We start from the raw sequence: 25,603 nt of genomic DNA, 5'->3' as shown, positions 1-25,603 counted from the left end.
ATATATATATATATATATATATATATATATATATGAATTATTATATTCTCTTTTAAAATTTCCCATGATAATTTATTTTCTTCCAGATTCATTGGTGAATTTAAATGTTTTTAATCATTTTTTTTTAAAGAATTTCTGTTACAAAAATATATTTTAAGAAAATGAAAACTAATAACATTGAAAATAAACATTTTCCAAAATATTTCTCTTATTGGCCACTTTAAGGACTAATAATGTGTTTTGTTTCTGATCCAACTGGCTGTATTATTGATTTCTTGTAGCCCTTTCACCGAGTTAGATAGGACTCAGTCTCTGACAGTTGGACCCCAACTGATGGCGTGAGTAAAACTTTGATTCCAGAGCAGAAATACCAGCAGATACTGCATGGCAGTGTGTAGAAATTAGGGAAAATTTCATGAGCTGCTCTGACTTAAAAGCTTTTGCATTTTCTTTCAAAGGAGACTAATTTTTTTTTTTATGTGTGAATACCATACTCTCAGTTTAGTTTATATTATAAATATGTAACAAAACCTTAATTACTTATAAGTGTTTTGCAAAAGAATATTTCATACATACTTTTCAAATTGTTGTCTGATCTGTAATGCTTACTTCAAAACTTTTGAAACTACAAGAATATCTAGGAATTATATTAATTTCTAAGGAGTCATACTTGATATTTTTATCATAGAATAATAAATTTCAACTTCCTTCAAATTAAATGGAATGATAGAATGATACTGAATAAATAAATATTATATATATATATATATGCACATATAGATATAAATATATATATTTACATATATATATATATGTGTGTATATATATATATATATATATATATATATATATGTATATATCTGTATATATATATATATATATATATATATATATATATGTCAGCACTGACTAATCATTTATGGTCAGTGATGTTTCTCTTGTACATCCTTTTAGTTTCTACCCAGAAACATATTTCCAATAAATGGATTTTGTACCATAAATATTTCAAATTCATTAATATTTCATCATATTAATTTTATCAGATTTATCTTGTAAAAGAAACTGATTATTTTTCTTATTGCATTTGTAATTTCAGTCGGTGGTTGCTGTTGAAGAGTTAAATGTTTGAACAACTTATATAAATTGCATTGTCTTCCTCATTTGTCTGTCAGTCTGTCTGTCTGTCTGTGTTTTTTTAAATATATTTTCTCTTTATTAGCATTTAACTGAAGCAAGTGGTATTGGTTGTGCAGTGGCTTTTTAATGTATTTTATCTTTTTAAATGATATAACATTTACTAAGTCTAGCAATTTATTAAAAAGGAAGGAAAATGAAACTTGATGCATATTGTAAATACTCTGACTAAAATATTTTAGGAGTAAAGTCTTTTAAAACATGACTTGCTATTGAAAATATAATTTGTACTATTTTAGAATTCATTTACAAAACTGAAATAGACATGAAAATTAACTTTTGCATGGTACCCTGAAAGATAGTAAATTTTTTAATGATTTTTCTGAAATATTTATTTCTTAAATTCAAAAATTCTATAATTCCCTTATTTATTATCCTTAGAAAACTATTAACTGAATTCCAGCTTAAGGAATTTGTTTGATAAATGAAAATTGGCAGTATACTTTAGCATGCTTTGATAATGCACTCTTACAATTAAATTCAAGTTGTGTTCATATATGTTTTGCAAATAAAAAGCCTGAAATCTGTAATTGTATCTGTCCTTATATTTTTGTTTCTGTCACATAGAAAGCATGCGAAATTAATTTTTAGATTTGAAATCTGTACAAATGTTATAATTAAAATTCTGTATTAATCAAATAATTGACAAGTTGAAGGAAGTTGTATTTTAGTTTTTATATATAAATGGGTATCCTATTAAACTATATTTCTCCTCATGGTATTCATAGTTATAACAGTAGCTTATGTTACTTATTGTCTCCTTTTCTTGCTAGATGTAATGAAAACTCACTTCAGTTGAAAGCTGCTAATAATTGAACAACTGGTGCTAAATTTATAATATATGTGTATATTCATTTTATTTCCTTTTTTTAATTAGCTTTATATTTATTTTCTGTTGCCTTTTGGAATGTGAATTAATTTGTTTTAACACTGATTAGTTTTGTTTTTAATTTTTTTTTTCATTCATAGCATTATTGTTATCTTGAAAATCATTTTATAATTTTTGTTTTTAATGATTAACAGATATGCTCTGACTGACATCCTGGAAACAGAACGAGAGTATCTCCATGAATTAGAAACACTGATGGAAACATTTTATAATCAAATGGATAAACCAGATGTACCTGCATGTCTCAAAGATAATAAAGATATAATATTTGGTAACATCAAAGATATTTATGATTTCCATAAAAAGTAAGTATTATGAAAAATATAGATTTTGGAAGATATTGTAATGTAGTTATATCTTTAAATAATGATTTTTCACATTTGTAGAAGTTTATGATTTGTGGGAAAGATAGATATAGTGAAGTAAATCAGCCCCTGTATAGTAATAGTTCTTAAATTATTGATCCTTGATTGATGAAAATTAAAATTGACCCCAATGTAATTTGAATTCACAACATTAACCCTTTAAGGTTGGGTGTGGCTTACTGACACAACATGCTTTCTTCTGCTGAAGATAGGTGTGGCTTATTGACAAGGTGCTAAATTGTGAAGAAGACAGGTGTGGTATATAAGCCATATTTGCATTATGAGCTATTTGATTGATTATTATCTTGTATTTTTTCATCTTTTTTGCATCTCACATAAAAAGTCATGCTATTTATATCTGATCTTAAAGGGTTAAGAAGTGTAGGTAAATGCACAAAACCTTTAGTCTAACAATCTGCCTTATTTTCTATTCCATGACTTCATATTCTAAAACAATAACTACAAAGACAACAACAACGATAATGATGATGATGATGATAAAGACTCTAATATTAAATTAATAATGAAAATGATGATTATGTTGATATATGCATCTTAGTAAATGAAATAAAATAATGATATGGAACCATTAGCCTTGGAGACAAGGTTAATTTTTCTATAAACTATTAATTCTGTTACTAAAACTGATATATGATTTCTGATTTAATCTGTGAAAATGATTGTAATTTATATGAAATAAAAATAAAGGATTTTGTGAATGGATAGCAGATCAAAACTGAAGATCATTAGTGCAGTAAAAGAGAATTCTGAAAGTACTAAAATCTCAGACTGAAGTAGTTTGTCAGTAAGGTTAAGATTTGAAAGAGTCGAGTACAAAGTAAGCTTCTCTAAAACTATGGCTCCAGCTTATCCAATTACACAGTGTGTGTGTGTGTGTATGTGTGTGAGTGTGTGTGTGTGTGTGTGTGTGTGTGTGAGAGAGAGAGAGAGAGAGAGAGAGAGAGAGAGAGAGAGAGAGCGAGAGTAGTATATTCAATGAACTGAGCAAGATAAACTTATAAAATCAGATGATAGAGAACTCCTTGCATGTTTGTCTTCAAATTCTTTTACTTCATCTACTAATATCATCTCCCATAAGAAGTGTAGGAGAATGGCTGAAATTATAATGCCAAAGACGTCTTATAGTATTTAGTTTTGTTCATTTATACTCTGAGTTCAAATCATGCTGAAATAAACTTTGAGTTTTCCATTCTAGTAGGGTTAATAAAATAAGTAACAGCCATATATTGGTGCTAATTGAATTAGCTATATCTCTTCCCTCTGAATTTCTGATCTAGTGCTAATGTAAGGGCTAGTTTTGTATGCAAGGTACTTACATCTTATATTATAAAAGAGAAGTATATCTCTCTCTGTCTATCTGTCACAACATTTATAAAAGGAGAGGAATCAAAATATACGTCACAATATATTTTTAAAAGAAAGGGAAGAGAAAAAGTTATTTTTAGAGGAGAAAAAAATGAGAGAGAGAGAGAATGTGTGTGAAAAATAAATAGATAGAGAGATAGATAGGTATGTAGGAAGGTAGGTAGGTAGGTAGGTAGGTAGGTAGGTAGGTAGTGTTATCACCATATTAACTGACAAGTTTTGATTTAAACTGCAGAAATTTTAAGTGCAAGTCTATCAACACAATGCAACACACTTCAAACAAAGACTATATGTATATATACATATGATATATATAGTTTTTTGGGGGTGGGGGTTGTGTGTGTGTTTCTGTGTTTTTCAACATATAGACAACGCAACATACTTTAAAAAAGAATAGTGAACAATTTGGTGAAGGTATGAGCATGATTAAAAAATATTTTACTGGCAGCATAGCAACAGGAAATGACCTGGTCCTGTATAGTTGAGAAATTGCCTCTTAGTTGTTTTGATATAATACTAAAAAAATATTTTATTATTTCCATATTGATTTCACAATTTTTGATGAGTAATGATATTTTGAAAATTGGTTAGAGTTCACATTATCTAATATTATGGAATCATGATATATTTTTCAGTATCTTTATGAATGAACTTTGTGAATGTGCCAGCTTCCCATCTAAAATTGGTGGATCTTTTCTTAAAATGGTGAGTTTCTTTCTTTCTTTCTTTCTTTCTTTCTTTCTTTCTTTCTTTCTTTCTTTCTTTCTTCTCTGTCTGTCTGTCTGTCTCTTTCTCTCCCTCCCCTTGTCTGTCTGTCTGTCTGTCTGTCTCTCTCTTTCTTTTTTCTTTCTTTTGCTAAGACTAATTTAGATACATGTTTTCCTTGTTCTCATTGATTTATAATAATTATCTTAGAAATTAAAAATCTTGCAACTTGTGACGTTATTTCTTTTAGTGTATTATTTGCTGCTTCTAGGTAGTTGGGTGAGGCCACGTTAAAGCAATAATACCATTGTCCAGTATAATAATATTTTTATGTACTTTGATTAATTTTTTATGTTTTAGAAATATGTACCTCTTATATTATGGTTGAAAATACAAAAATTAAACTATTCCTTCTTTTTATACTATAGCTTAGCAATGTTTTGTAATTTTCTTCCTACAATAATCTGCATATATTAGTGACAAATTGTTCATATGCTTACTATTTTTGCTTGATTTAATACAAAATAAATCATTTTTTATTTATATTTGTCAATAATTTTTAATTTCAATAAATTTGTACTATGAATTGTTAAAATAACAAATATGTAAGAATTTTAGTTTAGATTACATAATTTCCAAATTTACAATTTATGCCCAGTGTTATTTCAAATACATTCCAACAAAATTTTGGTATTATATTATGTATTAAATACTACAGTACTTCAAGATTATCTAATATATTATTCAATTTTTATGCTTTATAGGCTGAGAAATTCCAAATGTATATTCCATTTTTATATAACCGCCCAGAGGCTGAAATTCTCTTAGCTACAGAAGAAGCAAAAGAATATTTGAAGGTATCTCCATTGTTTTATATCTTTTTTTTATTTGTAACTTGGAGCTAATACCTAGTGCTTTAAATCTGTTTATGTCTTCCAAGAATTGAATGTAGGTATAACTGCATGACAGTAAATAATGCTTATATTAATTGATACAGCCAAGATCTTGGTGGAAAGACAGTTCTAGAAGAATGTTGTTATGAGAAAGAAAAATATACTAAAATATTTAATAATGGTCATTATGAAATATAAAGAAGGAAATTGCAGGGTGAAGGGAAAATGTAGAAGAGACTTTGAATACATTTAACTTGGGAAATAATACAATCAAGTTCAGAGCAGATATTTCTTAGAAATTACAAAACTCAGCAGTGAGTTAGTGGTTTTAGCAGTGTAGAATATAATTACATTTTATGTGCAGAAATTTTTCTAAGATGTAATTTATAATGTTTGTGCATCTATATATAAAGCAAAGTGTAATTTCTGAGATCTGGAAACGGTAAAAAGCATATTAGAACTTTTTAAAAAGGACAATCACATTTTAAGGTTAAAATATTTTTTAGCATGTAGAAAACAGGTATTGTAATGCAGTTATGTTAGATACATACTATCACTATGATAGATTATTGAAGATTGTGCAGTAATTTTGGGAATTGTGAATGGCTGAGGTGTATAATTCAATTTTAGGTAGTAAGCATTTTTTGCATTAGATGAAGTACCTTGTATTTATTCTAGTTGTCTGCATTCTAAGCTCAAATCCTATTGAGATCAATTTGCTTTTCATTCTTCTTTTCAATGCTACCAGTCTATCACTTTAGACTGGTAGCATTGGATGGGGTACCCTATGGTATTTATTCCATCTTTTTGCACACTAAATTTAAATCTTGATGTAGCCTACTTGGGTAGTATGTATAATTCATTAACTGTTTTAGCACCATCAACATATCCTCAAATACTTTTAGAGGAGTTCACTTTGCTGCAAACATTTGAGACAGATCTTTGGTTTCAAGATAATACTCCACTCCCCACTCACCAGTCTTGGAAACTCCGAAATGAAGCATGGCTGTCTTTCTTCCTAAGTAATAAAAGAAAGTAGTAGATTCTCTTAGTCTTCATGAAAATACCAACATTATTTTTACTGAATTTTTAAAAGCAGCTGACCACTACTATATAATGAAGAAGTTCATGAAGGTTCAAAGTGATGTTAAGTTTAATTGTTTACTATTAACAGTCCCACTTTAAAGTTCTTGGAGAGTATTTGATGTGTATATATAGATTGAGTTCTAACAAAATGGGTCAGTGGTGTGAAAGCTTTATCTGCAGGAGTAGAGAATTTTTGACAGAAGTATGGAGGAAAACCAGAAGAGATATTTTTAATAAAGGACCAAAATGTACAACTGCTGGGATATTTTAAAAGTTTTAAAATTGTGTATTGTACAAAGACATTTTTCTCATCAGATGATCTGCATGGATCAACTGCTGATGTAATTTCTACCATGTCATATATATACAGTGTTACCTGTATAGTAGAAACACAACTTATAAACATTGAGGGCATGTGAAACACAACTTATAAACGTTGAGAACAAGTTGAATTTTGAAGTGAAAAATAACTAAGACTATTCACAATGTTGAAAATTAGTCAGTTATAATTGTAGTTTTTAAAATCATAAATAGCTATGAAATTATGATTGATGATTGTATAGAAAATCTTGGTACTATATACTTGCAGTTAGGGATTAGAAATAATGCTTCCACTATGAAACATGATTGTCTTTTTTAGTTTTTTTCAAATTCAGTAATAAGAAACTCTCAATAGAGCTAAACACTTGCCTGAGAGGGGTAAACAGAAAATTTGCTCAAATAGTGATTGTATCAAAATGTATAAGTTCATGAATGATTTTACTTTAATATGAAATATATGTATACATATATTTTTGTTATTAATACAAATTGCATTCTTTAATATTTATTTCAGAATTATAAAACTCTTAATTTTCATTCATTTGTTTACTGGTATGAAGCACATTTGCCAAATAATATAACATTCTTTACTTTTGACTCCCTATAGATTATAACTATTAAACAATTCTAAGACATCTAACTATTTTTCTTGTATGTTTAAAATATAGAATTTGACACTCTTAATACTATAATTCTCTTTTAATAAAAGTCTGAGTAATATATAAATTATAAAATGTGTATTTCTTTATTTTGCTTATAGACATGTCCAATTTCTGATAAATCCCTTGTTGAATATTTGTCTTGTCCACTCAAAAGATTAAGTATTTATGAACAAATACTTAAAGTAAGTTGATTTTATCATTTCTTTGAAAAGCATTCATATTAAGTATAAAATCAATAGTAATTACTGAAAGCTCTAACATTAATAATTAAATCAGAATTATTTTCCCTATATTTAACTAAAATCATTTTAATTACAATGATATATGCAATAACTCAAAAGGAAAAAAATATATAATTCAGTTCATTTGATACTAATATAAGAATAATGATGTATAAACATAATGTTTTGTTTTGTTATTGTAATATTAATGAGGACTTTATTTATTACATTGGTACCAAACTAGGAATTTTGGAGGGTGGGAGAGAGAAACAGATAATAAAATCAGCCTGTGTATTAATAGTACTTATTTTATGGAAGCTGAATTAAAGGCAAAATCTATCCTAATAGCAAAGGAATGTGATTAGAGTCTGCAAAATACTTTGCCCTACCAATTCTGTCTCTTCCACAATTTCTTGCAGTCACAGGGCCAGGCATTTTTTAAGGAAACTGTAGAAGACTGTGCACATGATGGTATTACAGAATCGTGTATAAAACAGTTGAGCTCATGATGATAAATAATAATCAGAAAAGAAAAACAACTCAAAAACAGAAACAACCCCTTAGAAACCAACAACAATCCCATTGAAACTAGAAACAGTCCTTATAACAGGGAGTCTTGAGGATGATTAAAAAGATGCAGATAAAAACATAATTAAACCTCAGGATTCAGAAATTACACAACATTAAGAATATGGCCCTACAATGTGTTTAACACATATCACAAAGGATATTTTAGATGTCTTAGAAAACACAAGGCCAAACAAAGCACTGCACATTCCCAAAGCATACAAAACTACATTAAATATTGCAGCAAATCCTGGTAATAATTTAGACTAGTGAAAAATAATCAAAGCCATAGTTTGGTTTCTCTGTTAATTATTATACTACTAGTCTTTGTCAAATTGAATACTGAACCTCAAACAATTTATTTGAATAAAGTTTCTTTAAGAAGTTCTTTAAGAACTATCTTTAGTGGGATGATATTAATATGAGTATATATTATGCCAGTGATGGTTGTATACTCTTAAAATCAAAAGCTTTACAATGGGGGAAATGTATAAAATGGATTGTAAATTATCATCTTATAACTTTGGGATTAAAAATAGTACTTGAAATTCTACTGTTTTGGCCTTAAGCATTCTCTTTTGATATTAGAGCCTTAAACATAGAACATGTAATAGATAGTAGACATTCATGAGTATCACAAATATATTACGTCTTTGACGCTCTAAAGTACTAATACTTCTTTATAACAAAAGTATTAGTGCTTTGGCAATGCATTTAATGATTTACTTTTTGATATTATCATTTTATTTGTGATTTTTAAGCATATCATGTACAACTTTTCTGAAATACTATGCCCAATCGTTTCATAAATATGTTATAAATTTGAAAATACATTATGATTTTGATATTATTAAAATGTTCAACTGTCTCTTTCATTTAGGATTGCTTACGTTATACTGTAACTGCTGGAGATGGTGTGAAAGATCTTGAAAAGGCTATTGAAATGCTTATGAAAATAATCAAAAGAGTTGAGCATCTTCGTTTGCTGGCAAATGTTGAAGAATTTCCAGGAGATATATATAGCTTTGGAGAAGTACTGAGACATGTAAGAATTTCAAAATGTCTAATTAACTTTATGTTGCTGAGTCATGGCTGTTGCCAGTGTCATGTAAATGGCACCTATGAAATCTTAGTCATGGTTGTTGCTGATGTCATGTAAATGGTGTCCTACCTGTGTCATGTAAATGGCACCTGTGAAATCGTAGTTGTGACCATTGCCAGTGTCATGTAAATGGCACCCATGCCAGTGGCACATAAAATTACCCATTACACTCTTGGAAGGGCATCCAGCCATAAAAACCATGCCAAATCAGACTGGGATCTGATGCAGCCCCCCGACTTACCAGTTCCAGTCAAACTGTCTAACCCATGCCAGCATGGAAAGTGGATGTTGTATGATGATATAAATTTTGGTAATGAATGAGAGAATTGAATGATATGAAATTCTAAATGAAACTCTCTTTGCTATCTTATTATTGTTACTTTTTCCCTGATTTTACTATTCATATTTTTTCCATCTGTGAGATGTTTATGAAATAAATATCATTATTATGAATTTCTAATTCAGGATGATGTTCAAATATGGGACAAAGAAGTTTCTAAAACCAAAGGAAAAGACAGACATATGTTTTTGTTTCCTGATAAAATATTGATAACAAAAAAGAAAAAACCAGAATCTATAACAGATGCCCCAACTTTTGCTTTTAAGTCTTTGATAGATGTAAGTATTTTTATTCACTATTTTAAATACTTGTTTATTGTATTTTTGCTGGTAATTAATTTCCACTTACACGAAGTCTGCTTTTATAAATTTTCAATATGAAATTGCATTAAAAATATACAAACCTGTTTAATCTGATGCCAACACATTTTTTATTAGATTAAAGATGCATCTTTCTATTACATCATAAATATAAGATAAGGTCTGAGAAATAGAATTATCAAATGGACCTAAGGTTGGAGGACTGCTATGGTGTTGTATTAATGTATTATATGTTCTATTATGATAGCTCATGCAAGAAATCCTGATGTATTGGTTACAATGAAAATAGAAACTTTAGGGAATGCCTTCATTGACAATGAGAGACCTTCATTCTCAGCATACAATGTATATTAATTTATGTATGTATGTCAAACATTTACAAGACGATATGTCCAGAAGTTTAGCTTTTTAATGTCACAGATTTTGTACCATATACTGTTTTTTTTAATGTATTTATAACTTTTCAAATGCAAATGTAATTTTTTACTAATTTTAAAGTTTTAGAAACTAAGAATAAATTTGATCCCCATTTACCATTCTATTTTTATCCATTTATCTAGTAAAAGGTAAAGCAAAATGCTATGTATCAGTTTGATTCCAAAGCAGAGTTAAGTTGTTGTCCAGAGACAGCACATGCCAGTACTAAATTCCATTAGCCATTAATTATTAAGATATTTAGTAGCTAATACAGTATCTAACTAAATTCCAAAGCACTAAATGTAGTTCTGTTATCAAATTTTCTTTTATCAGTTAGATTTTAGAGCTAACTATGTCAGCTTTAAAGATAATGTTATTAAGAATGAAGTCTCTTTTCTAGCATGAGATAATTTGAATAATTTGATATTCATGTTATATGAAGTAGTAATAATGATGAATATTATAAGTTGGAATTTGGAAGTGAATATTGCATTGTTAATTGTATTGTTGGTGATAGCAATAATAGTGTCTGTGTTAATAGCGGTATAATTTGTGAAGGTAAATAAATAATTATAATGATAGATAAATAGATGCTCAATGTGGTTATAATTTTGAATTAATATAGTCACTGGAAAATGCTAAAATTAATTTAATGAAGCAATAGATTTTTATGAGTAAAAGCTAAACTGCAAACATTGAACAACATGTTGTAAAATATTTATATCACTTCTAGAAAATTTAAGACATACTGAAAGATTAGAAAAATTTTTGTTGTATTTTTATGGATATAACTGTATATCAGTGATGTTGTGCTTCTTTAGTGGTGATGTCTGGTTTTGCTACTTCCTTTAATATACTAATCTAAATGAAAAGAGATGAGATAGTTAAGCCCCTTCTATGTAACATTAGGTGGGTGGGCATATTTAAGTTACAGAAATTCTTAAAATAGATGCTTGGCTCTGGATTCTTGATCATTTGTGTCTACTGAAACAAGCTGGTAGTGGACGTCATGCAGTTATTAATGAACTATTTGACTGAATTAACTGGTACTTTCATTTTGTTTATGAAGTTTTGTAAGAACTATTTTTTCTATATTTGTCTTAGAAAATAGATTTTATAACATGGCATTAATAACTTGTTCAAAAAGAATGTAATATTTAAGTATTTTTAGAACTGTACATAATATATTTCAACATGTGCACAAACTGTGATTATATAAATGCATACGATTGTATTTTTATACATAAAGAAGAATTAAATTATGTATTCGAAATAATAGTTATATGAGCACATTTCAGCTCATTTTCAATTTATTTTCATTTATACTTGTTTTAGATTTATTTTCAACATGTTTATTTATCTAAATATTATTTAGACTGCAAGACTAAAAAAGTATTCTATTCACTGAATAGAATTACCTAAAATTCCCTGAAATGACTCGTTTCTACTTTTATCCAATGTAACATATGTATGAAGGGTACAACATTTTTTAAATAAATTTTTATTACTCAGAAATATTAGATTATTGTATATTAAATATCACATGAATACTCATACATGCTCACATGCACACTGTGTGCACGTATATCTTTCTAAAACGACTGTTCAAGTATATTTTTTGTAAGTCGTAGCTGAGTGTTCTCATGCTTCTATTATTTCTCAATCTGAGCTAACTAATACAAATACTCCTCTTCCAACTACTGCTTACAGTAATATTAGACAATAGCAAACTAGCAACAATTTATATTTCTTTATAATGGCTGACAAAATTAAAACATTTTACAATATTTCTAGATGCTGAAATTATAGCTATTTCCCCAAAATAATGGAGTGCTGATTTAATAAGGTGTATCCATAATTTTAATAACATTTTTATTTATTTTTCAGCTCCAAAATATACAAATCAGTGAGCTTATAGAAGATGAAAGACGTTTTGAACTGTGGTTTGCAGAAGCAACATCTGAAAAATTAACTGTTCAAGCTAAAAATAATTATGCAAAACAAGGATGGATCAAAGACATAAGAGCTGCTCTGAAACAAATGGGTATACTATAACTTAGAATATTTTATTACAATTTTATTACAAGTCTTTCTTGCTGATATATATATATATATATATATATATATATATATATATATATATATATATAAAGCCTGAGAGAACACTAACTTCAAATATATTCAGGAAAGAAAGTAGCTGATTATGTACAAATGAGTGAAATATTTTAATTATTAGCTCACATATATAGTGAAAGTAATAAACATTTTTGTACAGAAACTAATAATTGTAGCCATGTTACTATATAGAAGTCATAGGAAAATGAAATATGCAGACAAAATCATTGTCATATGATGACTTTTGTTTTATAAAATATCAAAAGATCATAAACCATTTTTTAAAAGTTACTTATTTATAAACATTTGTATATTTTAATGACATGTTCTAAGCATTAAGATAAATTTCATATTCCTGAAATTTTCTGTTTTTATATTTAGCACTGTCATCATCATCTTCATCATTTAATGTCCATTTTCAAAGCTGGCATGGGTTGGATGATTTGACAGAAAACTGGTATGCTGGGGAGCTGCACCAAGTTTTAATCTGATTTGGCATGGTTTCTACATCTGGACACCCTTCCTAATACCAACCACTCCAAGAGTGTAGTGGGTGCTTTTTACATGCCACTGGCATGGGTGCCAGTTACAAAACACTGGTATCAGCCACAACTATGATCTCATTTGGCTTGACAGGTCTTCTCAATTACAGTATATTGGCAAAGGTCTTGGTCACTTGTCACTGCTTCTATGAGGCCCTAAGTTCAAAATGTGTTTTCTATGTGCCGCTGGCACAGGTGCCAGATATGTCACTCTGGCATTGGCTGCAATTATGATTTCACTTGGTTTGACAGCATATTGTCCAATGTTCGAAGGGTGCTTTTTGCATGTCACTGGCACCAGCCATGACTGCGATTTCACTTGGCTTGACAGGTCTTCTCAAGCATGGCATATCACCAAAGGTCTTGGTTACTTGTCATTGCGTCCATGAGGCCCAACGTTTGAATATCATGCTTCATCACTTCATCCCATGTCTTCCTGGGTCTACCTCTTCCACAGGTTCCCTCCACAGTTAGAGATCAGCACTTCTTCACACAGCTGTCCTCATCCATATGATTTCATGACCATACCAGTGCATTTGTCTCTCTTGCACACCACATCTGATGCCTCTTATGCCCAACTTTTCTCTCAAGATGCTTACACTTTGTTGTACTGACATTATTACATCCAGCAAAGCATACTAGCTTCATTTCTTTCAAGCTTCATTTCTTTCAAGCTTCATTTCTTTCAAGCCTACACATGTCCTCAGTGGTCACAGCCCATATTTCACTGCTGAGTAGCATGGCTGTTCACACACAAGCATCTTATAATCTGCTTTTCATTCTGAGGGAGAAGTAAGAGCTCTCTGAACTTTGCTCAGCCTATTCTTATTCTAGCTGCTACACTCTTGGAGAATCCACTTCCACTACTAATTTGATCACCTAGGTAATGGAAGCTATCAGTTACTTCTAGTTTTTCCTCCTGGTATTTGCTGGAGTCTATTTTTTGTACATTTTTAGTGTTAAGTGTACCTGTGCACCTTCCACACACGAAAACTATTTTCCCTCTTAACCTACTCTTGATATTGCTGCACCTCTTATGTATCCATAGCTTACATCTTTCCCAATACTGTAACTTCTGAACTTTCTCTTACCTTGCCACCTCCACTAAATTCTTCTTTTACTGTTAAATCAATGTGTAGAAAACAATCACTTGAGGAAAATGTTATAAATATCATAGTTGAATTAATTTATTGTATTAGTTCTATAAATATGAATTGATTAACAGTTATTGTTTAATTGAAATATATTCAATAATTGTAGGCATTGAGGAAACTGATATTACTCTTGAACAACAAGAAGAAATCTTGAGACACAAGAAGAAACTTGCTGAAGCTCTTGAAGAAGCTTCGAAGAAAAAACAACCATCCCCAGAACCTCCAAAACCAACTGAAGCTCAACTTGAATCTGATTCTGACAGGAAAACTGATGCCACAGGTATCAACTTAATTGATTTAAATGTTTTTTTTTTAAATATGCTTATAATAAGCACTTATTTTAATAATTTAAATGTCAATGCAACTAACAGCCGTGTGCTTGTATATTATGAATGTGAAACAAATCAGAAATTTCTTTGCTGAAAAAAAATTTTACTGTTTTTAATTTAAAACATGAAAAATCATTTTGTTATGGGGATCTACTTTTTATCATAACAATATGTACTCTTTCTTGCCAATTTGATTATTAACTGGAAATTTATTTGTTTCACAAAGTGTATTTATTTGTTTCAGTTTTATCAAAGTATTTTTGATAATGAATCTAAGTGCTTTTGATAGTAGTAATGGTGTTGAAATTGATAATGGTGAAGATGATAAGAAGGATGTCACAAAAACCACAATGGTGATGACAGCAATGACCACAATAATGATGCTCTATCACCACATTTATAGTGCAGAGTTATTTTTTTAATAAAAAATTATAGAGGAGTGTCTGTTACTCTTACTTCTTACATTATTTTTCTTGTTACAGAAAATAATTTCTTTAAAATAAAAGCATTTAAAAAATTAATTTAAATTCAAATTCTTTAATTAAATCAATATTTATTTTGATTTTGCTTTTGTTTATAGATTATTATTCATTGGATTCATATGAAAGTGATACTTTAAGTTATCATACAGCTACTGAATTCGATGATGGAACCGCAAAACCAGCTTTTAAAAAGAAGATATGCAAAACAGTTGCTGAAGGTGAAGTTTAAATGTTTTCACTCATGTTTTATATATTTATCTAAAATACTATCTTCTCTAATCCAGAACCTAAATAACAGTTACAAAAATAAGGCTAAGCTAAATGAATTTTTATTAAGAATAAACAAATTATTAATTATTTTCAGTACGGTTTAGCACCATCATTATCTCCCTCCTAAATATCGACAAGAAGACATCTAATTACTTAAACTCCAAGATTCTCTCACTCACTCCTCCAAATAGATCTGCTTCTTCTACAACTCTTTGAACTCATCTAACCACTATCAGAAACACTTAAACCATATTTCCTCTTGCATTTAACCCTTACATTATCTTGTAGCTTTAAGATTTCAATGATGTGCTTATTTACTTTTAGAATGACACTATAGGGTTTATGTGAGAGGCCAAATCTGGCTGGTTTGAACATAAACCAGGTAGAATATTTTGGCTGGATATGGTTGGTTTAAATGCTAAAGTGTTAAGACATCTAACTCACTTCACCTCACTGAAGTCATCATCATCAGTGACTTCCGAACTCATCCCACACTCTTCAGTCTCCCCACCCCTCTCTCTCTCTGTCTCCCCCCCCACACACACAGAGCTGGGATGTATTCCGATTGTTGGAAACATTATAATGTGTTCAGTTTCTAAGAAGCGTTATGTGTGATCTAAGTTATATAAGGCTCAGAGTCTACTTGTTATAAAATAAATCAGAAAGTTTCAGAAAAATTGAAAATAGCCATGCTAGTTTTGAAAAATGGATTCTAAGAGCTACTTTTATGGTGTCTGGAATCACTGATGTGAAAAATTTTATGATATATATGGCCTCTTACTGAAATTTGAAGTATTTTATATTGGTATGAATCATTACTTGCATATGGAATTTATTCCAATCACTTTCGTTTTTTTATATTATTACTTATACATACTAGCACTTTTGAAAAACATGAAACAGATATATATTTTATTACTCACTAGTTAATTTTCCCATGATTTCATTTAAGCATTATAAAATTTGTATTGATTGTTTTTTCACTTTCAAAATTTGCTTACTTCTGAAGAACTCAGTAAGCTATGACTTAAATTATCATGAATAAAATTTTATAAAATTTACTAGTATGTATTACTATATTAATTTCAATAATTTCATGGAATATTTATATTGCATGGATGGAATTTTGTCATTTACAGAAGGATCTCCTGTTACTTTGGATTGTGTTGTCACTGGCATGCCTGCTCCAACTGTAACATGGTTTAATGAAGATAACATCCTCAAAGAGTCAGATAATGTTAAAATTATTGACAATGGTGAAATTCACACACTCTCAATCAAGGATACATCAAAATTAGTTGCTGGAATGTACACAGTAAAAGCAACAAATGTAAATGGCTCTATTGAATGCACTGCTGAAGTTACTATCTTAGAAAGTAAGAACATTTAATATGATATCATTATTATTATTATTATTATTATTATTATTTACTTTTAATCTGTATGTTTGTTACAATCACTCACTGAGACACACCCAGCATCCTAGGGTGAGTGAAGGATAACAAATGTTACAGTATATCTGAAAGCTTGGGGAGAGGAAGTGGTAGGGGCAGTAGCAAAATATCTTCAAGTAATACAAAATATTCATTTAAATTGATAGGGTTTTTCTAAGGATGTGGAGCAGTACTTGTTAGCACAATCTTTTGAATTTCTCTGAGACATGGTTCTCCAGGGATATTATCTGGCTGTTTCTGACATTTCTTTCTTATCATGCCTAGGGCACCCACAATAACAAGAACAATTCTTGCTTTAAGATGCCACATCTTTTGTATCTCAATTTTCAGGTCCTTATATTTACTTAATTTGTCAAATTCCTTTACAGATATATTTTTATCAGTGGGAACACTTACATCTATTAATCTGCAAGTATTTTTTTTTTTGTGTCTTTAATGACTATGTCCAGTCAATTAGCCTGGATTGTTCTGTCGATGTTGACTGGAAAATCTTAGAAGACAGTGACATTTTTACCATCAACGACTGGCTCAGGATGATGCTCATAGCAGTAAGCAGGAGTGCTGATTTCGTAGTGTTTACATATTTTCCAATGTAAATACTGTCCTACCCTATCGTGGCAATTTTTGTATTCATTTGGTGTCAGCACAAGACATCTCAAGATGAGATGGTCCATTGTTTCATCAAATGTATTGCAGATTAGACATTAGGGTCAGAACCATTTTGAAGAATGTTAGCCTGGTAGTTTTTGCTAAGCAAGCTTTGATCTTGTGCCACCAATACTGAAACCTTCAGTTTCTGCTTTCAGTCCTGAGCTTCTCAGCCACTGATGGGTTGTTGCTTGGTCTACATCAGCATTTTGGCTTGAGAGTATATACTGTCCATGCAGAGGCTTCTGGCTCCACTACTCCTCAATTTGTTTCTGCCAATTCTTTTGTGTCTAAATCTGCCTATGTGTTAAGAATAAATATGCAAATATTCATTTCAGATCTTGCTGTAGATGGTGTAAATAATGATTTTAAAAAATAAATTGTATGTTATTATTTCAATTTTTTTTTATATAATTAAAAACTAAATATGATAAAATATTACTTTCCTTAGGAATCCCAGAAGAGAAAGTATCACCTAAACCAGAAGATACTACTGATAGTAAGATACCAGAAGTTGCAGTGCCAGAGGTCGCTGCTGAGATTAAGAAACCAGAAGTAGCAGTACCAGAGGTCGCTGCTGAGATTAAGAAACCAGAAGTAGCAGTACCAGAGGTCGCTGCTGAGATTAAGAAACCAGAAGTAGCAGTACCAGAGGTCGCTGCTGAGATTAAGAAGCCAGAAGTAGCAGTACCAGAGGTCGCTGCTGAGATTAAGAAACCAGAAGTAGCAGTACCAGAGGTCGCTGCTGAGATTAAGAAGCCAGAAGTAGCAGTACCAGAGGTCGCTGCTGAGATTAAGAAACCAGAAGTAGCAGTACCAGAGGTCGCTGCTGAGATTAAGAAACCAGAAGTAGCAGTACCAGAGGTCGCTGCTGAGATTAAGAAGCCAGAAGTAGCAGTACCAGAAGTTGCTGCTGAGATTAAAAAGCCAGATGTAGCAGTACCAGAAGTCGCTGTTGAGATTAAAAAGCCAGAAGTAGCAGTACCAGAGGTCGCTGCTGAGATTAAGAAACCAGAAGTAGCAGTACCAGAAGTTGCTGCTGTGATTAAGAAGCCAGATGTAGCAGTACCAGAAGTCGCTGTTGAGATTAAAAAGCCAGAGGTAGCAGTACCAGAGGTTGCTGCTGAGATTAAAAAGCCAGAGGTAGCAGTACCAGAAGTCGCTGCTGTGATCAAAAAGCCAGAAGTTGCAGTACCAGAGGTTGCTGCTGAGATTAAGAAACCAGAAGTAGCAGTACCAGAGGTCGCTGCTGAGATTAAGAAACCAGAAGTAGCAGTACCAGAGGTCGCTGCTGAGATTAAGAAACCAGAAGTAGCAGTACCAGAGGTCGCTGCTGAGATTAAGAAACCAGAAGTAGCAGTACCAGAGGTCGCTGCTGTAATCAAAAAGCCAGAAGTTGCAGCACCAGAGGTTGCTGCTGAGATTAAAAAACCAGAGGAAAAAGTACCAGAAGCAGCAGTACCATCTGAAGATGAAGGCATTATAGTACAAGGAGAACAACCTCAGTATATTCTAAAAATGGACGATTGCTTGGTTGAAGAGGGCAAAGTAGCCAAGTTTGAATGCCGTGTTGTGGCTACACCAGATCCAATAGTTACATGGTTTGTATTAATATTTTCCCTTACCTATCAATATAACATTAATGTGTGACATAGACACTTTTAGATACCTGTGAACTGTTCAGCTAGCTCACCAGAAGTAATTGATATTTATGTTACTTACCTCTTCTAATTAATGTTTAAACTATTAATAGTGATAATATTGTAACTAGATTAAAGGGATGGATAATAATTAAAGAGTCATTCATAGAAATGTTCAAAAAGTGTGATGCTGTATGGTATTGGAAGTTGGATATTGAATGTGGAATACAATGAAAACTGGGCAGAAATGAGGTAATCATCATTCAGTGAATATTCCATGGTTATTTCAATGGTAATGTACATGGTGGTTGGTGCCCAATTATGCTAAGGAGTAGTTTAGTATAAAAAATATCAGCTGATAAATGCAGGAGAACTGACTGTACTTATGCTGATATGTGATGCAAGTGACTGATGGATATTGAATGGAAAAGTGCTGTATACTGACAGCAGAAGGTACTTATGGGAAGAAAGGAAACAAGATCAAGTATTAAGGTCAGGTCTTAAATTTGAGGCCAAAAGACATAAAGAAGTGATATCGATATTCAGACTGGCAATCAGAAAATTTAAACATTAAAACAATGATGAAATTGATGATAATTACAATGATGATGGTAATGATAAGACAGTAAATACAATGTCACCAAAAAGTGTATGCAGCTATAACAAAAATTTTATTTTTTTTTTTCTGTTTAAACTATAATCTAGAAGTATTTTTCCTAAGCTAAGCTAAATGTTTAATATTACTTATAACTATACTCATTTATTTAAATAAATAAATATTTGTCTTTAATTTAAATAATTGGGTTATTTTACTCTTCAGGATGAAAGAAGGAAAAGTCATTGAAGCAGATGAGCGAATCCAGTTACAAAATATAAATGATAATATTTATTCTTTGATAATACCTGTTGTAAAACTTGAAGACAAAGGACGATATATATGCTGGGCTAAAAATGAATTTGGCGAAGCTTACACTGAAGCATATTTAAATGTGATCCGTAAGTAATAAATTAGAATCTTTAAAAATTTAGAATTATTTATTGATTAGGGAGTATTATATGCTTTCTCCTGTGTAAACAATTGAAAATAATTTATACAGATGCTTTCAGTTATCATTCCATTTTTTTTTTGTGCATATATCTTTTGTATTTTGTTAATCCAAAACCAGAAAAGTATTGCTTATAAATGTAAAAACAAAAAGGGAAATTTGTTTGTGAAATATAGGAACAATTAATGTTTATTTAATAAAATATATTCATCTCTATTTCAAAATCATTCAGAATGTTATGTAATTGATGTTTAGTTTTAACTGTGATAATATATGATGAAATAAATGTGGGTAGGGATTTAATTTTAGAAAAAGTGTTTTGTGTGAGACTCAAAAAGTACTACATGCTATAACTAATACATGATGTTGGTGTTGCTGATGCATTAGATTTGATGTAAGCTGATGTAATGATAATAAAAAAGAAAAAGAAAAACCTATCAGCTTGATGGATTTTTCCTGAATACTGTTTAATATGTTAGTGAATAAGTGTGCCCCTCCTTGTATTTTAATGCAGATAATAGCCATATGCTAAAAGGTTTATTTTGAAATGAAAACCTAATCCATATGATACAATTTTCAGTATACTGGAGATTTAGTACTTCAAATAGTTATTCCTAATATGAAAAAGGATCATGAGAACTTTAGTGATAAATTATTCATGAGTAAAGCAGTAGTAGTGGAATTATATTATTTTTCATTGTTGGATGTTACTCATATTTTTTGAGGTGGACATTAGAATGAGGAGGTTGATATACTGATGTTTAGCACGAATTTCTGTTGGCTGAAATCAATAGACCAGACTGAAGTTTGGAGGTAGTTCCAGTGGACTTTAGTTCTGGAAATAATGGTTTTTGAAATGATTTAGTATAGAGATTTGACTGATGCAGCAGATATGAGGAGAAAAAGGCGAATCAAGTGGCTTTGAGAAATGATAAGAATACACATGTTGCTCATTTAGGAGAGCATCAGGTGAAGAACTCTCTTAAAAGATCCAGAATATATGTATACAAATGAGATATGAAAATGCCACCACTGTATAATGTTGTAGAGCTATAACCGAAGTGACTTCTTTAATAGATGCTTACATACAGAAAAACTTCACCCTCCACTGACTAACAGTTATTCTGATGTTACATGGACACACAAATTATACATCTTCAAATGTTGTTGATAATGCTTATTTGATCAAATTTGGCACTATCAGATCCTAGTTAGGTATGCCATCATAAATGTAACATTTTATGACATTCATTCATATACACCATATGACAATAAAAATTTATCCATTTCCTATATATACACACAATCACAAACTTATAACTTGTAAAGAACTCCTTATACAATTAACTTGACCAATGAAGAACATTTTATATATATTCGAAACAATTTTACGTGCGAAAAAGAAATACAAGGGAGTTAACTCAGCTAATAAAATATGGGAATTACGTCCCCTTAAATACGTCATTGTTTCTGTTTAATTTTCTTTAATTTTACCTTTTATCATTTAATGCTGTTTCTCATTGGTTCACAACAAATATTTGTTTTGCCAGACAAATTGGCTGGCAAATTCATTTGCTACTTTTAGAGTGCAGATAAATGCTTGTTCCAGGTGACTCTGAGTTATATCTTTTAGTTCATTTTCATTACATTTATGCAAGTTGCCTAGGCCATAAATGTATTCTACTCATTTTTTGTATATGTTTAAGTGTCTCATTCTGCTGAAAAATGTAGAGTAACTGCAATATTGGTGATGCCTGCTGAAGCGGTAACATGTCCACAGCTATCCTCTTGTCTCTAGACAATCAGACTGTCTTTTCTTTAATGGAATATTAATTTTGGAGAAGTCTTGATTTATAGGATTATTCCTCCTGCTCTTTTAGAGTTGTTCCTAATTATAACCAAGTGATTGTTTTATCTTCTCTGAAAGTTGTGATAATTTCAATAAATCGAGAATTCACCTTGTATGGTATTTAAAATACCTCTATTCACCTTTGTTGTTCAAATATATGCCACTGAGCACTTTCAGTTATTTGTCTTAGGTCATTTTCATTTTTTCACATGTATATATATATATGTGTGTGTGTGTGTGTGTGTATGTGTGTGTGTGTGTGTGTGTGTGTGTGTGTGTGTGTGTGTGTATGAGCCTCATAGAGACAATGACAAGCGACTGAGACCTTTGGGAATATGCCATGCTTCAGAAGACCTGGCAAGCTAAGTGAAATCGTAGTTGTAACCAATGTCAGTGTCACATAACAAGCCTGTTTAAAAGTACCCTTCAATTGTTGGATAATATGCCATGCTTCTGAAGATCTGTTGAACTGAGGAAATTGTAGTCATAGCTGATGTCAGTGCCGCCTGACTGGCACTTGTGGCAGTGGCATGTAAAAAACACCATTTGAGCATGGCCAATGTCAGTGTTGCCTGACTAGCACCCATGCTGGTGGCATCTAAAAAGCACCATTTGAGTGTAGTTGATGCCAGTGCCCCCTGACTGGCTCCCATACCAGTGGGATGTAAAAGTACCCACTACACTCTCAGAGTAGTTGATGTTAGGAAGGGCTGCCAAATCAGATCAGAACCTGATGCAGCCTCCCAGCTCCCCAGTTCTCTGTCAAACTCTCCAGCCCATGCCAACATGGAAAGCAGACATTAAGCAACACTGATGATGATTAATAAAAATATACATACATACATACATACATACATATAAAATGCTTACTTTTATGTATAATTATACATAAAAAGTCAGTCATTGAATTATTTAATTGAAAGATCACTCAATACTTTTCATATCAATTTTATTTTTAAAGAAAGAGTTTGAAAGTTACTGTCAAAACTTTTCCTTGTAAAAATAATTAATATATATCACATCATATCAGTGTGTGATGGTGTGGGCATAAGTGTGTATGAAATGGTAGGTCAGTGTTGGAGTTAACAGCTGACTTAAATGTTTGGAGTTTATATTGCTTACCAGCAATATTGACAGATGTAACAATAACTGATTCAGATCATTTATCTATAAATAAGTACCATGTGCAAGTAAATCTCACCATTATATAATCAAAAAGTGTTTGGAAAGCTTACACTGATTTATAAGCCTGAAGAAGCAATAGGAACAACTCTAGTCTGTACTATTTGGTGTTATAAACACACACATTTTCTTTGTATCATGGAGAAAATTAATGCACTCTACAACCTGAAGTTGTATTATTCCATTTATTCATTAACAGTTGTTAAAGAGAAATTTACATATAGAAATCATTTCCAAATTGGAATTATTTCATATGATGTAAGAAGCTCTTATCTAAAATATTTAGGTTGTCTAAATTTATAAATCCAATACATGGAATAGAAAATTTACTCAATGGGATTTTCTGTTATATTTAATTTATCTTAAATTAAATATAATATAATTAATTTACTCAAAAGATTTTAATATCTATCTGCTTAATGCAGTCAAAACACCATTTTAAAACAAGGAAAAACAAATCTTTAGATATGTGTTGCTGCATGTATATTTTTTAAGAGATAAATTTTATGTATATTGTTTGATGCAGAAGTTTTAGAAAAAGTCATAAATCTTAATTATATTTTCTAGTGTATTTGTGACATTTTGAATAAAATTTCCCCATTATATGTATAACCTGGATATTTTCTTATTTTAGCTGTTGAAACAGTTGATCGTACCAAAGAACAAAAAGCTCCAAGATTCATTGAAAGATTTGATGACAAATCTACAATGGAAGGAACAATGACTGAACTAAAGTGCAAAATTACAGGATATCCTGATCCATTTGTAATGTGGTTAGTTAATGACTATGAAATTGGTCCAACAGAAGATTTTGTTGTTACTAGAGATGGAGACAATTGTTCCTTAAAATTGAATAAACTGTCTCTAGCAGATACTGGTGTATATACCTGCCGCATTAGTAATCCCCTTGGAGAAGCAATATGCAGTGCAAGAATAACTGTAAAATCTGAGAAACCTCATGATATCTATGAGAGAGAACCAAAATTCATTCGCAAACTGGATGACGCTAGAGTACATAAAGGTCGTAATGTCTGTTTTGAATGCACAACTCTCGGAGATCCACAGCCAGAAATTAAATGGTACTTCAAGGGAAAAGAGATTAAGGTTAGAACAAAATATTTAGTATTTACAGAAATATTTTTCTTAAAATAAATATATAAACAAATAAATAAATACATAAATAAATAAAATAAATCAAAGCAAATAATGAATAAAACATAACAATTTGTTATGCATTTATTTCCTTTATATCAAAACTATACATTAAGTCCCTTTATGTTCTGATTTCAATGATGACTAAAACTCTCTCCTCAGAATTGTACAGCCTTATGTCTACATTAAAAATTAATATCAAAATATATATAATTTTTCAGAGTTCTGATCATTACAAAATTGAATCGGATGGCAAGAAACATTCCCTATTTGTCTATGATGTTCACCCTGATGATGAGGGAGAATATACATGTAAAGCTTCAAATCCGAAAGGAGAATTAACATCCTCAGCCAAACTAACAGTAAAAGATGATGTATCCCCACTCAAGTAAGTGAAATTCTTTATAAATTGAACCAACACACAAACCTCCCAGCTCACTACACACACACACACATACACACACACGCACACACTCACACTCACACATCAGAAGCTGTTGGTAGCAGCCTGCAGATTTCTGACATTGTGAAGGTTCTGTTGAATTTGAAGTTGATAGTATCTTGCTTCTCTTCCCATCCTTCTGCATTACAATATGCTCACACATTCAACAGTGCAGGGGCAAACATACTGCTTTGTCTAAATCTTGTTATTAGACTGACAGGTGGGATTTCTACTATCCAACAACTCAAGTCACCATCCCTATGTAGGAATAGTGGAGGAGATTCAAAATTTTAGGAAAGCAACCAAACTTTTTGGGAATATCCTACATAAATACCTTGCTGATAGAGTCAAAATGCAATGAACAGGTTCTGATGTTGATCCCTGCAATTATTCTGAAGCCACTTTATAATGAATACCATGCTGACAGTACTTTAGTCTCTAAGGAAGCTATACTGTGACTCAAGTGTTGGCCAGCATTTTCCTGGCAATGTACCGAATGCTATTCTATGTTAGAGCACAACAATTTGTCTCCCTTTTTTATATAGATATTATGGATGTTAACCCCATCAGACCTGGAACCCCTGGGTCTAACTCTACCCTTCACCTGAGCTCCTGAGCAAAAAACATACATAGTTGCACATACAGCTCAAGAGTAATAACTGCAGGCAAATTAAAAGACAGAATTGGTTGCATCATCTTTTTCTATGTGTGTTGTTCATTTTTTCCATCTCTACATTCTGAGTTCAAATTCCATCAAGGTCAACTTTGCCTTTCATCTTCTTGAGATCAGGAGTCAATGTAGTCAACTTCCCTCTTCCATCAAAAACTGC

General features: G+C 30.9%; 1 protein-coding gene across 1 annotated transcript in view; it reads left to right on the top strand.

Annotated features, from left to right (window-relative positions):
- LOC106869541 (uncharacterized) overlaps positions 1-25,603 on the top strand; it is a 502,813-nt gene that overhangs the window by 447,815 nt on the left and 29,395 nt on the right. The window contains exons 334-348 of the mRNA XM_089360195.1: positions 282-338; positions 2,218-2,388; positions 4,470-4,539; positions 5,304-5,396; positions 7,600-7,683; positions 9,170-9,334; positions 9,857-10,009; positions 12,356-12,512; positions 14,386-14,559; positions 15,189-15,308; positions 16,500-16,736; positions 17,914-19,063; positions 19,923-20,098; positions 23,814-24,283; positions 24,553-24,719. Coding sequence (XP_089216321.1) covers positions 282-338; positions 2,218-2,388; positions 4,470-4,539; positions 5,304-5,396; positions 7,600-7,683; positions 9,170-9,334; positions 9,857-10,009; positions 12,356-12,512; positions 14,386-14,559; positions 15,189-15,308; positions 16,500-16,736; positions 17,914-19,063; positions 19,923-20,098; positions 23,814-24,283; positions 24,553-24,719 — 3,444 coding nt within the window. The remainder of the gene's footprint in view (positions 1-281; positions 339-2,217; positions 2,389-4,469; positions 4,540-5,303; positions 5,397-7,599; positions 7,684-9,169; positions 9,335-9,856; positions 10,010-12,355; positions 12,513-14,385; positions 14,560-15,188; positions 15,309-16,499; positions 16,737-17,913; positions 19,064-19,922; positions 20,099-23,813; positions 24,284-24,552; positions 24,720-25,603) is intronic.

Source organism: Octopus bimaculoides, chromosome 1 (assembly GCF_046866305.1).
Source record: "Octopus bimaculoides isolate indiv1 chromosome 1, ASM4686630v1, whole genome shotgun sequence".
Lineage (NCBI taxonomy): Eukaryota > Metazoa > Mollusca > Cephalopoda > Octopoda > Octopodidae > Octopus > Octopus bimaculoides.
Note: the sequence above shows the minus strand (reverse complement) of the source record. Positions and strands in the feature narration are given on the sequence as shown.